Source organism: Montipora foliosa, chromosome 1 (genome assembly GCF_036669935.1).
Source record: "Montipora foliosa isolate CH-2021 chromosome 1, ASM3666993v2, whole genome shotgun sequence".
NCBI lineage: Eukaryota > Metazoa > Cnidaria > Anthozoa > Scleractinia > Acroporidae > Montipora > Montipora foliosa.
In genome coordinates this window covers 37,830,776-37,843,822 of record NC_090869.1, presented here as the reverse complement: position 1 = coordinate 37,843,822, position 13,047 = coordinate 37,830,776, and the positions used below count along the sequence as shown (strand labels likewise).

Sequence of the window (13,047 nt, the reverse complement as noted above, 5' to 3'; positions counted from 1 at the left end):
CCTAAGTTTGCAGAACAAACCCACCTGAGTCGGCAAACCAGGTCACGCATCGAGACACTGATGTAGAAGATGAGTACGTGTACACAGTAGGCCGTGACAAACAACCTATGTGCCAAGTCAAGATCGACGAAAATCAAATGGAAATGATGGTTGACTCCGGAGCATCGGTTGATCTTATCGATGAGAACACCTTCAGGGAATAATTATACAAAGGAAAAACTTCAGAAAAAAACAAGCGCAGGATTTTCTCCTACGGCTCACTGACACCCCTACCCCTACTGGGAACTGTCAAGGCCGAAATATCCGCCCATGGCCAACAGCACACAAACAACTTTGCACGTTGTCAAAGGTGCTTCAGGAAACCTCCTGGGTTTCTACACTGCTAAACAGCTAGGCGTGCTTAAGATCGTCGATCAAGTTAAACCGACGAGACTCGTTTCCAGCCCCCCGGGAACAGGGAATTCGAAAGTCTGTTTGGAGGAATCGGCAAAGTAAAAGGAAAGTTATCAAGCTGCACATAGACCCTGACGTCAAACCCGAGCAACAACCGCACCACCGCATCCCCTTCCATGTCAGAAAGGATGTCGAAATGGAGTTGAAGCGCTTAGAAGAACTGGACATCATCGAGACAGTGACAGGTCCAACGCCCTGGGTGAGCCCCATTGTTATAGTCCCCAAGAGCTCTGGCCAAGTGAGAATATGTGTAGACATGCGAGAGGCGAATAGGCTGTGAAGCGAGAAAAGCACTTGATGCCTACAATCGACGACCTAGTTGCTGACCTCAACGGAGCGACAGTATTCAGCAAGTTAGACCTCTCGTCTGGATACCACCAACTCGAGCTAGCAGCAGGGAGCCGTCACATCACCACATTCAGCACACACGCAGGACCTCTACTATACAAACTCTTAAAGTTTGGAATCTGCGAGGCGTCCGAGACTTTCCAGAACGCAATTGAGGAAATACTTACAGGCCTCCCTGGATGCAAGAATATCTCTGACGATATCATCGTATTCAGAAATACTGCAGGAAAAATGCAGCTTCTCAAAGAGTGAGATAAAGTTCTACGGACATATCTTCAGCAAGAACGGAATCAAGGCGGACTCAGGCAAGATCAAGGCGATCACTGACATGAGCAAACCAGAGAATGTCACTGAGGTGAATTCACTTCTAGGAATGGCTCAGTACGTGTCCCGTTACATCCCAGATTACGTTACGATAACTGCCCCGCTACGACTGTTAACCAAGCAAGAGACGCCCTGGCAGTGGGCCGACGAGCAGCAACAAGCATTCAACAAGTTGAAAGACACCCTGACCAAGAATCATGTGATGTCGTATTTCAACCCGAGACTCAAGACCGAAGTGATAGTCGACGCTCTCCCCGTCGGACTTGGAGGTTTGTTGGTGCAAGACGGTAAAGTTATCAGCTACGCGAGCCGAGCACTCAGCGACGTTGAGCACAGATACTCCCAGACCGAGAGGGAAATGCTAGGAGTAGTTTGGGCTGCTGAACATTTTCAGCTTTACCTGTATAATACCCTATAACTGTCAGCTTATCTACCGACCCGGAAAGGACGCCGAGAACCCGTCCGATTTCATGAGTCGTCACCCTAGTACCGCAGGATGTGAAGAACGTAACATCGCGGAAGACGTGTTAACTACATTTGCAACCAAGCTGTACCGAAAGCGATGACACTGCAAGAAATCAAGTTGGAGTCAAGGCCATTGAAATTGTGGACGGATTCCGACGTACAAGAGTGCAAGAAAGTGAAGGACGAACTATTGGTCTACAAGGGAACAATATTGAGGGAAAATAGGATCGTAGTCCCTAACACACCGAAAAGATAGCTATAGAGCTAGCGCATGTTGGACACTAAGGAATCGTAAAGACAAAACAGCTCATCAGAGAGAAAGTCTGGTTTCCCGGTGTGGACAAGATGGTGAAGGAGAAAGTCGACAGCTGTCTACCATGCCAGGTAGCAACTACTTGCAAGGCACAGTGACTCGAACTACTACGGATGACACCGCTACCAACCGCTCCGTGGAAAGAACTCGCGATGGACTTCCTAGGACCACTCCCTTCTGGAGACTATCTCATGGTTGTCATCGACGAATACAGCCGTTTTCCGGAAGTGGGAATTGTCACATCCACCTCCGCGAGATCCTCAATCCCGAAGCTCGACGCAATTTTCGCTAGACAAGGGATTCCTGAAGTGCTAAAGAGCTAAACCTTCAACGGCGTGGAGCTGAAGAATTTTGCTGAGCATTTAGGCTTTCAACACCGCAAGATCACGCCTCTCTGGACAAGGGCAAATGGCGAAGCAGAACGTTTCATGATGACACTAGAAAAATGCGTGAGAACCGCGACCATCGAGCATAAGAACTGGAAACAAGAGCTCAACAAATTTCCACGGAAGTATCGGGCGACACCTCACTCGACTACTGGCATCTCAACATGCGAAGCACTTAACCAGAGGAAGCTCAAGACCGCTCTGCCAGAAGTGACGCCACCAGTCCGCCAACAAACCATTGTTGAGACACAGAAGAACCCGGCAGAGAGAGAGACGCAGAGCAGAAAAAGAAGATAAAGGCGTATGCTGACCAAAAGCTAGGTGTGAGAGAAAGCAATATCAAGCTGGGATATACAGTTTTAATCAAGCAACCAAAGGCCAACAAGCTTAGTATCCCGTTTAATCCAGTGCCTCTTGTAGTTGAAGAAAAAAAAAGGATCGACTATTACCGCAAGCGACGGACACAAGACCGTTAAGCGCAACTCATCGATGTTCAAAGTTGTCCTCAGTCACATCGAGCATACTGGAAACCACACACAAGAGATGAAAGAAGACGTTTCAGCAATTCCCCAGCCACTGGAAATTCAGGAACTAGACAAGGTAACAAGGTCTTCAAGCCCTACTGCAGGCCTGCGACGATCACCAAGGCAGACAAGGCCTCCCGCGACATTCATAAACTACGTTCTACTTGTCCACGAGGACTAGACATCAGAAGCATGCAATGGATTTTTGTGACTCTGTAACACGTTTCAGTTTGTCGTTTTTCATATTATAAAAAAGTCGTTTAAAGAAATCGTTCATTTCCAAAGTCCATCATCAAGAAGGGGAGAGGTGTAGTGTTTTGAGACTTGTCAATCATTTATGTAAATGACCCACGCGGTTTATGAGTTAAGACTTTTGTATTTTTGTAGCCGCCATGTTTGTAGCTGTTCAGTAAATAATGTTGTGTTCGGACAAGTGGTTTCGAGTGTTTGGTTAACTGTAAACATCATAATATGGAATATAATTAATAGACATCTCCTATTCAGGAAAACTACGAAAATTCTAAACAAAAGTTTTAAAGGTCACTTAAGTCTGTTTGTGTTTGCCTGTAACTTCGATCCACTGGCGTGCGGACTCACGGGTGACGCGGTGGGTGACGCATGCGCAAATGCTGATCTTGTAACCCCGTCATTTTTCCTGATTCTGCAACTTTACTCGTTTATATATTTGCGTCCGGACGGTGAACATTTTTTTCATTTTTTGCATGTTAGCTTAGATTAGTTTCAAACGTTTTTCTTCTGTGGGTGATATAAAAAAATTTACAGACACATTATTATTATTTTTTTGAACAACTCACCTACAGGTTTTGTTAAATTTTAAATATTTTAGAAATTTTTCTAGCATTATCTGGTAATGCCGAATGGAAAAATTTCACAGTCCCGTTTTTTCAAAAGATACAATACATCTAATATATTTGTCAGTGTCACCGGTGGCGTATGCGTGTCAGCATGCCAAAATTTTTGAAAAAGTTTGCCAACTTTTTCAAAGGAGTGTGTGCGGAGTGAATATCTTACAAAATCAAAGCCATCCGTGGTCACTTTAGTGAGCCAAATATCTTGTGCCGTTCAGAAACAAATTCTCTATATTTTCGTTGTTGTTGTTTGCTCCTTTTTGATTTTGTTGTTTGGAACGGGTTTTGATCGTTTGTTACCATGTCGGGTCGTGGCGGCCATCGCGCTGGAAGCGGACAAACAGTGATTCAGTCTCCTCAAGAAAGCCAAAGAAAAGCAGTCAAAATACTAATACAGCATGTACAATGAAGAGAAACTTTTTAAGACGTGAAGTGATGAGAAATTCGACGTATGGTGTAATCGAAGCGCAAGCTGCTTCACTATTAGTAAGGATCGAAGTCCAGCTTTGTATTTCATTTCTAGCGTGTCGCTTAAATTTACTATCACATTTACTAACACATTTACTATCTTCGCTCTAAAATGTCTATTTGATTAATATTTTGAAGAAAAAGCTGCATTTAGATGAGAGGAACTGGATGCACTGGTTGTGTTTATTTGTTGCACGAATTATTAAACTGCAAGCGGTGAGTAAAACACGGCTGACTTTTTTCTCTGCTTATCGTCTTTCGACTTCAAAGTCGTCTCTTGGCAATAAATGCGCTACCAGAAAGCTAGCTGGGAGATTTAGTCATGTTAATCATACCATCAAGGACAAACAAGGAAATATTCCGACCACCACTGACGAACAGCTGCATAGATGGGTCGAACATTTTGGAGAGGTCCTGAACAGGCCACCCCCAGTTGGAGGAACCGATATCCCAGAAGCTGACCATCTACTCTCAGTTAATTGAGCCATACCTTTAAGAAGAGAGATTAGTAGTGCTATTAGGAAGATGAAGGACGGAAAGGCAGCAGGTACCGACAACATCCCTGCGGAAGTATTCAAAGCAGACATCAACACCACTACAGAGGTCTTTTATGAACTATTCAAGAGCATCTGGGAGGACGAGAAATCACCCACTGAGTGGAAAGAGGGTCTTTTAGTTAAACGTCCTAAGAAGGGGAACCTCAGGGAGTGTGATAATTATCGAGAGATTACTTTGTTATGTATAGGAAGTAAAGTCTTCAACCGAATTATGTTGGAGCAGTTAAGATCTGCAGTGGATGGTAGTTTGAGGGACCATCAAGCTGGTTTCAGGCAAGCTAGATCATGCGCAGACTAGATTGCTACACTACGTATCATCGTAGAGCAATCCATTGAATGGAACTTGTCCTTGTACATCAATTTCGTGGATTACCAAAAGGCCTTTGATAGTCTGGATCGCCCCTTTCTTTGGAAATTACTAGCTCATTATGGAATTCCGCAGAAGTTTATTAACATTATAAAAAACTCTTACGAAGGCACCACATGTAAAGTTATTCATGAAGGACAGTTGTCGGAGAGCTTCGAAGTTAAAACTGGAGTAAGGCAAGGATGCCTTCTCTCACCGTTCTTATTCCTCCTGGCAATTGATTGGATAATGAAGTCGTCGACGACGGGACACAGGAACGGAATACAATGGACTCTCACCCAGCAGCTTGATGACCTCGATTATGCGGATGATATTGCTTTACTATCTCACTCAGGGGCCCAAATGCAGAATAAAACAATCATTCTGGAAGAAAGGTCAAGAAGAGCTGGCCTTGTTATCAACACCGCAAAGACCAAAGTCTTGAAGATCAATTCAGGCTCAAACAGGAAGATCAGAGTGAATGATGCCGATATTGAAGAGGTGGACTCCTTCACATACTTTGGGAGCGTAGTAGACACAAGTGGAGGAACTGACGCGGATGTTGCAAATAGGATTAATAAGGCAAGAGGAGCCTTCCACTCTCTTAAGCAGATCTGGAGCTCTGGCAGCATATCTACATCAACTAAGCTGAAAATATTCAACTCTAATGTAAAATCTGTGCTGTTGTACGGGGCAGAGACGTGGAGGATGACAGTCAAAACGATAAGAAAGTTACAATCATATGTCAATCATTGTTTGCGACGAATCCTGAAGATACGGTGGACAGACAAGATCACAAACGAAGAGCTATGGGAGAGGACAGGTCAAATTCCAATAGTCAAGCAAGTGAGGAAGAGAAAATGGGCGTGGGTAGGCTACACGCTGAGAAGACCTTCAAACAGCATTACGAGGCAAGCATTGCATTGGAACCCACAGGGAAAACGAAAGAGGGGCCGCCCCAAGAATAGCTGGAGGAGGGATACGGAAAAAGAGATGAAGGTCCTCGGGAAGAACTGGAAGGAGCTGCAACAGTTGGCAGAAAAGAGACGTCTCTGGAGGCTTTTTGTTGATGGCCCATGCTCCAACTTGGAGCCAAGGGCTTAACTAACTAACTAACTAACTATCCAGGTCTTCTACAAGATGCAGAACGTTTAAACCGACTTGAGACTTTATTGAATGACGTTGTTCAGCATTAAAGTTGTGTAAACAGCTGAGGCCAGTCTTCAGTTTGCCATTGTCTGTAAAAAGACTGTTGTCGTGTTTTTCTAACTTGGTTACGACAGCATTAAGTTTGTCCTGGATATCATTTGCCTCTTTTTTGCAACGTCTGATGTTGCTGTCATCATGGGGAGTCGGCTTGTAATCCTCTCGGAGAAACCTTCCTGCACAAGCAGGGTTGTCGGATAAAAGATATTGGTATCTGTTCTCAAGTTTTTCAATATCTAAAGTAACTTTATATTGCCTGTCTCTTTCCGCGATAAACGCCTGCTTCATCAATGCTGCTTTGGTTCCAGCCCTTGTTTTGAAACTTTCCGTAAAAATCTGGCAGGAGTTTGTTACCGAATAATGCAATTCGCCTTTTTGCATCAGGAACAAAACCATAATTGGTCCGACGAGGTTGAAGTCAACTCGCTGTCTGCAAGTAAAAAGGAACACGGTTTACCCGTCAGCGGAGGGAAAGCAGCACTCGTAGCTTGTGTTCTAGGTGCTGGGGAAGTTTAAGGTAAAGAAAACCTGGATGAGCAGCAATCTAGCAGTTCCGAAGACCAAGAAGATAATGAACAATCAGACGATTCGGAAATTGACGATTATGAAAAACAAAGTTTCGAGGTGCTCTTCATCCCTGACGACGCAGTGGAATGCGTTGCAGTACGGGTTAGAGAGGGGGGGCACATCATAATTTTGAGAGAACGTGAGGGGGGGTCAGAGCTAATCTTGACGCTGCTGGAGGGGGGACCTATCTAATTTTTCCTTTGGTGAAGCTCATTTTAGGACCCCCCCTCCCTGATAATTATTGCACAGTCCGTTAATTAGTATTTAGTCTAGACTTAAACCGAAAAAGCAAATAAATTAACGTCTCTGCGTGTGAAATATACTGCGCATGTCATCGCATGACACTGCCCCTTTAAGGCTGGAAGAGATGCCTCATATCGTTGCCATGGTAACAGTATTTTGGAGAAAAATATAATGAGAGAAATTTATAATGAGTATCTAATACCCTGGCCAAATTTCGTTTTGATATGATTACCCTAACTGTATCTAAGGACAGAATATGTTTATTTGTTTGAAAAAAGGAAATACTATTTCGAGCCTCCTTAAAACAATTTCAATTAAACAAGAACAATGCAATTAACCCCAATTTTAAACCTTTATTCCGTTTTCATTCCCAGCATTTCCCGCTCACGGGTTTACTCAATCTTAATTAGCCAAGAGAGGAAAGGCCTGTTATGACCAAATCGAAGTGTTCTCCCATATTGTTCCCAATTAATCAATTTTGATGTAAGTTATATGAGTTATTGAAAAGGAGGATTGTTTAAAACTATGAACACGTTACTTGTACCTTCTAGTTACGAGTTTACTCGAGATCCTGTCATTTCCAATGCTTAAATAGTAGGGTGTGTGTCAGTAGTGATTCATCTTTTAATTAAACCATGTGCTTCCTCTTTACAAAAAGCGGCCCCTAATTTAAAATAAGAGGTTGTGCAAAAACAACAACAAAGATGGAGTTAAATGGAATTTGGTGTTTACCAAATGCCGCGATTCAATTGTAGACCTGAAGGGGTTATCAATTACTATTCAGATTTTATTAAAAACAACTGCGTGAGTCACTTATTAACAAAGCCAAAGAAATCTTTATGAAGTGACCAGACACATAGGTGTGCGATATTTTAAAACTATGTTTGAGGCAATATACTTACAGTCTTTGTAGACGTGTGAGCCCTGAGAAAACCTTTTCTGGGAGTTGACTTAATTTGTTGTTACCAATATCCCTAGAAATAAATGCATATAAGCAATGTATATGTAATCTTCCGCAAAGCTAAGTTTATATAGTGCTAACTTATCTTAATACCAGCTATTAAAGTAGCCCTAGCAACATAAGGCAGTTCTAATTATGCAAGAACAATGCAATTAATCCCAATTTATCATTTATTCCGGTTTCATTCTCAACATTTGCCCATCAAGAGCTTACTCAGTCCTAATTAGACAGGAGAGTAAGGTTTTTCATGTCCAAATCGAAGTGTTCTCCCATATTATTCGGAATTAATCAATTTTGATGATGTTATATGAGTTTTTAAACAGGAGGACTGTTTAAGAACTATGAAAACGTTAGTTGTACCGGCTAATTATGAATTTACTCGAGATCTTGTCATTTCCAATACTCAAAAAGTAAGAAGTGTGTCAGTAGTGATCCATCTTTTAAGCCATGTGCTTCCTCTTTACAATTTAAAATAACAGGTTGTACAAAAACAACAACAAAGATGGAGTGGACTGGCATTTAGTGTTTACCAAATGCCGCGATTTAATTGTAGACCGGAAGGGGTTATCAATTACTATTCAGGTTTTTTTAAAAACAACTGTGTGAGTCACTTATTAGCAAATCCAAACAAATCTTTGTGAATTGACCAGGCACATAGGTGTGCATTATTTTAAAACTATGTTGAGGCAATATACTTACAGCCTTCGTAGACGTGTGAGCTCTGAGAAAACCTTTTCTGGGAGTTGACTCATTTTGTTGTTACCAATATCCCTAGAGATAAATGCATATAAGCAATGTATATGTAATCTTCGGCAAAGGTACGTCTATATAGTGCTAACTAATCTTAATACCAGCTTATAAAGTAGCCGTAGCAACATTACACAGTTCTAGTTAAGGTTACTGCTAACCTTTTGGGGTGCCTTCCGGGAAATCTTTCGTTAGCGCGTTATTAACGGTAAAACTCCAGCAAACTATATATCACCGAAAAGCTAATAAAATGAAGAATCTGAATATATGAACGTTTAAAGTTTATAATGGCTTTTTTAGCGCGCGCGAGGCTTCAAACTGAAAACCATACACGTTCACTTTGCTGAATTACCCGCCTTCGCATTATCACGCACATATAAACAAACTGTACTATTTCAATCTGCACTCTATAGGCTACCAAAGTGGGTCGGGCCTTCAGGATCTTCCTATTGGTTTCCATGAAAATAAACTTTGAATTTGACGAATAGAAACTTTTCCGTTTCGCGACACGCAGAGACGCGTCAAAGTAAAAATATTTCGAATTTTTGAAAAGCCCGACACAATTTCGTGCACCAATACCCGACGATTTCGTAAAAATCCGACAAATCTGCAAACCCTATAAATCCATTTGAAGAGGATCTAGTCCTAGAAAAATAAACCCCGAGTTTTTGAGCAGAAGGTTTTCACACCTTGTCAATGCGGGTGTAAATGCGGTCATGCCGCTGTGATGCCGCCGACCAATGAAAATCGACGTAATGACCCCTGAAGAGGGTTTGTGTCAAAACAGTTTTGAATTCGCGGGAAAAAGCATTCAGCGCTGCATCATTAGCCACAGATTATTGATTGCAGACTCAACCGCATCCACTACAAATAAATGGCGAACTCGACACTCGGCAAAGTGAAGATACCCGGATGTATTCTAAGGAAAAACTATTTCGAGCCTCCTTAAAACAATTTCAATTAAACAAGAACAATGCAATTAACCCCAATTTTAAACCTTTATTCCGTTTTCATTCCCAGCATTTTCCGATCACGGGTTTACTCAATCTTAATTAGCCAAGAGAGGAAAGGCTTGTTATGACCAAATCGAAGTGTTCTCCCATATTGTTCCCAATTAATCAATTTTGATGTAAGTTATATGAGTTATTGAAAAGGAGGATTGTTTAAAACTATGAACACGTTACTTGTACCTTCTAGTTACGAGTTTACTCGAGATCCTGTCATTTCCAATACTTAAATAGTAGGGTGTGTGTCAGTAGTGATTCATCTTTTAATTAAACCATGTGCTTCCTCTTTACAAAAAGCGGCCCCTAATTTAAAATAAGAGGTTGTGCAAAAACAACAACAAAGATGGAGTTAAATGGAATTTGGTGTTTACCAAATGCCGCGATTCAATTGTAGACCTGAAGGGGTTATCAATTACTATTCAGATTTTATTAAAAACAACTGCGTGAGTCACTTATTAACAAAGCCAAAGAAATCTTTATGAAGTGACCAGACACATAGGTGTGCGATATTTTAAAACTATGTTTGAGGCAATATACTTACAGTCTTTGTAGACGTGTGAGCCCTGAGAAAACCTTTTCTGGGAGTTGACTTAATTTGTTGTTACCAATATCCCTAGAAATAAATGCATATAAGCAATGTATATGTAATCTTCCGCAAAGCTAAGTTTATATAGTGCTAACTTATCTTAATACCAGCTATTAAAGTAGCCCTAGCAACATAAGGCAGTTCTAATTATGCAAGAACAATGCAATTAATCCCAATTTATCATTTATTCCGGTTTCATTCTCAACATTTGCCCATCAAGAGCTTACTCAGTCCTAATTAGACAGGAGAGTAAGGTTTTTCATGTCCAAATCGAAGTGTTCTCCCATATTATTCGGAATTAATCAATTTTGATGATGTTATATGAGTTTTTAAACAGGAGGACTGTTTAGGAACTATGAAAACGTTAGTTGTACCGGCTAATTATGAATTTACTCGAGATCTTGTCATTTCCAATACTCAAAAAGTAAGAAGTGTGTCAGTAGTGATCCATCTTTTAAGCCATGTGCTTCCTCTTTACAATTTAAAATAACAGGTTGTAAAAAAACAACAACAAAGATGGAGTGGACTGGCATTTAGTGTTTACCAAATGCCGCGATTTAATTGTAGACCGGAAGGGGTTATCAATTACCATTCAGGTTTTTTTTTAAAAACAACTGTGTGAGTCACTTATTAGCAAATCCAAACAAATCTTTGTGAATTGACCAGGCACATAGGTGTGCATTATTTTAAAACTATGTTGAGGCAATATACTTACAGCCTTCGTAGACGTGTGAGCTCTGAGAAAACCTTTTCTGGGAGTTGACTCATTTTGTTGTTACCAATATCCCTTGAAATAAATGCATATAAGCAATGTATATGTAATCTTCGGCAAAGGTACGTCTATATAGTGCTAACTAATCTTAATACCAGCTTTTAAAGTAGCCGCAGCAACATTAGACAGTTCTAGTTAAGGTTACTGCTAACCTTTTGGGGTGCCTTCCGGGAAATCTTTCGTAAGCGCGTTATTAACAGTAAAACTCCAGCAAACTATATATCACCGAAAAGCTAATAAAATGAAGAATCTGAATATATGAACGAAATGTTGTTACCAATATCCCTAGAAATAAATGCATATAAGCAATGTATATGTAATCTTCGGCAAAGGTACGTCTATATAGTGCTAACTAATCTTAATACCAGCTTTTAAAGTAGCCGTAGCAACATTACACAGTTCTAGTTAAGGTTACTGCTAACCTTTTGGGGTGCCTTCCGGGAAATCTTTCGTAAGCGCGTTATTAACGGTAAAACTCCAGCAAACTATATATCACCGAAAAGCTAATAAAATGAAGAATCTGAATATATGAACGTTTAAAGTTTATAAGGGCTTTTTAGGGCGCGCGAGGCTTCAAACTGAAAACCATACACGTTCACTTTGCTGAATTACCCGCCTTCGCATTATCACGCACATCCAAACAAACTGTACTATTTCAATCTGCACTCTATAGGCTACCAAAGTGGGTCGGGCCTTCAGGATCTTCCTATTGGTTTCCATGAAAATAAACTTTGAATTTGACGAATAGAAACTTTTCCGTTTCGCGACACGCAGAGACGCGTCAAAGTAAAAATATTTCGAATTTTTGAAAAGCCCGACACAATTTCGTGCACCAATACCCGACGATTTCGTAAAAATCCGACAAATCTGCAAACCTATAAATCCATTTGAAGAGGACCTAGTCCTAGAAAAATAAACCCCGAGTTTTTGAGCAGAAGGTTTTCACACCTTGTCAATGCGGGTGTAAATGCGGTCATGCCGCTATGATGCCGCCGACCAATGACCATCGACGTAATGACCCCTGAAGAGGGTTTGTGTCAAAACAGTTTTGAATTCGCGGGAAAAAGCATTCAGCGCTGCATCATTAGCCACAGATTATTGATTGCAGACTCAACTGCATCCACTACAAATAAATGGCGAACTCAACCCTCGGCAAAGTGAAGATACCCGGATGTATTCCCGTGTCAAACTGCACGGGAGGTCTGAGGTGTTGACGAGTGTTGACATCTCATAACACCTTGGGGGATTAACATTTTAGTCACGCAAAACACAAAACTTGCAATAACTCCGCAAGAGAAAAACTTTTTGAAATAATTTATTTTTTAGAACAGAGTAAATATAATAAACTATCTTATGGTGGCTTTTTAGAATTTTGCAAAATTCGAGACCGAAAAGGTTAGCAGTAACCGCAAGAACAATGCAATTAATCCCACTTTATCCTTAATTCCGGTTTCATTCCCAGCATTTGCCCATCAAAGGTTTACTCAATCCTAATTAGACAAGAGAGTAAAGGTTTTTCATCTCCAAATCGAAGTGTTCTCGCATATTATTCGGAATTAATCAATTTTGATGATGTTTTAGAAGTTTTTGAAAAGGAGGAGTGTTTAAAAACTATGAAAACGTTACTTGCATCCGCTAGTTCCGAATTTATTCGAGATCTTATAATTTCCAATACTTGAAAAGCAATGAGTGTGTCAGTAGCGATCCACTTTTTTCAAAACTATTTGCTTCTTCTTTGCCAAAAAGGGGGTCCTAACTTTTAATATAAAGGAGTTGTACAAAAACAACAACAGAGATGGACTTGAATGGCATTAAAGAAGTACTGTGCATTTCAATCCCCATTTTTGCCTTAAATCCGATTTCATTCCCAGCATTTACCAATCACGGATACTTTAATCCTAATGA

General features: G+C 40.9%; 1 protein-coding gene across 1 annotated transcript in view; it reads left to right on the top strand.

Moving 5' to 3' along the window:
- The first annotated feature begins 12,156 nt into the window (after positions 1-12,156).
- The window catches only part of LOC137967914 (uncharacterized), a 2,226-nt gene continuing 1,335 nt past the window's right edge, over positions 12,157-13,047 (top strand). The window contains exon 1 of the mRNA XM_068814513.1: positions 12,157-12,172. Coding sequence (XP_068670614.1) covers positions 12,157-12,172 — 16 coding nt within the window. The remainder of the gene's footprint in view (positions 12,173-13,047) is intronic.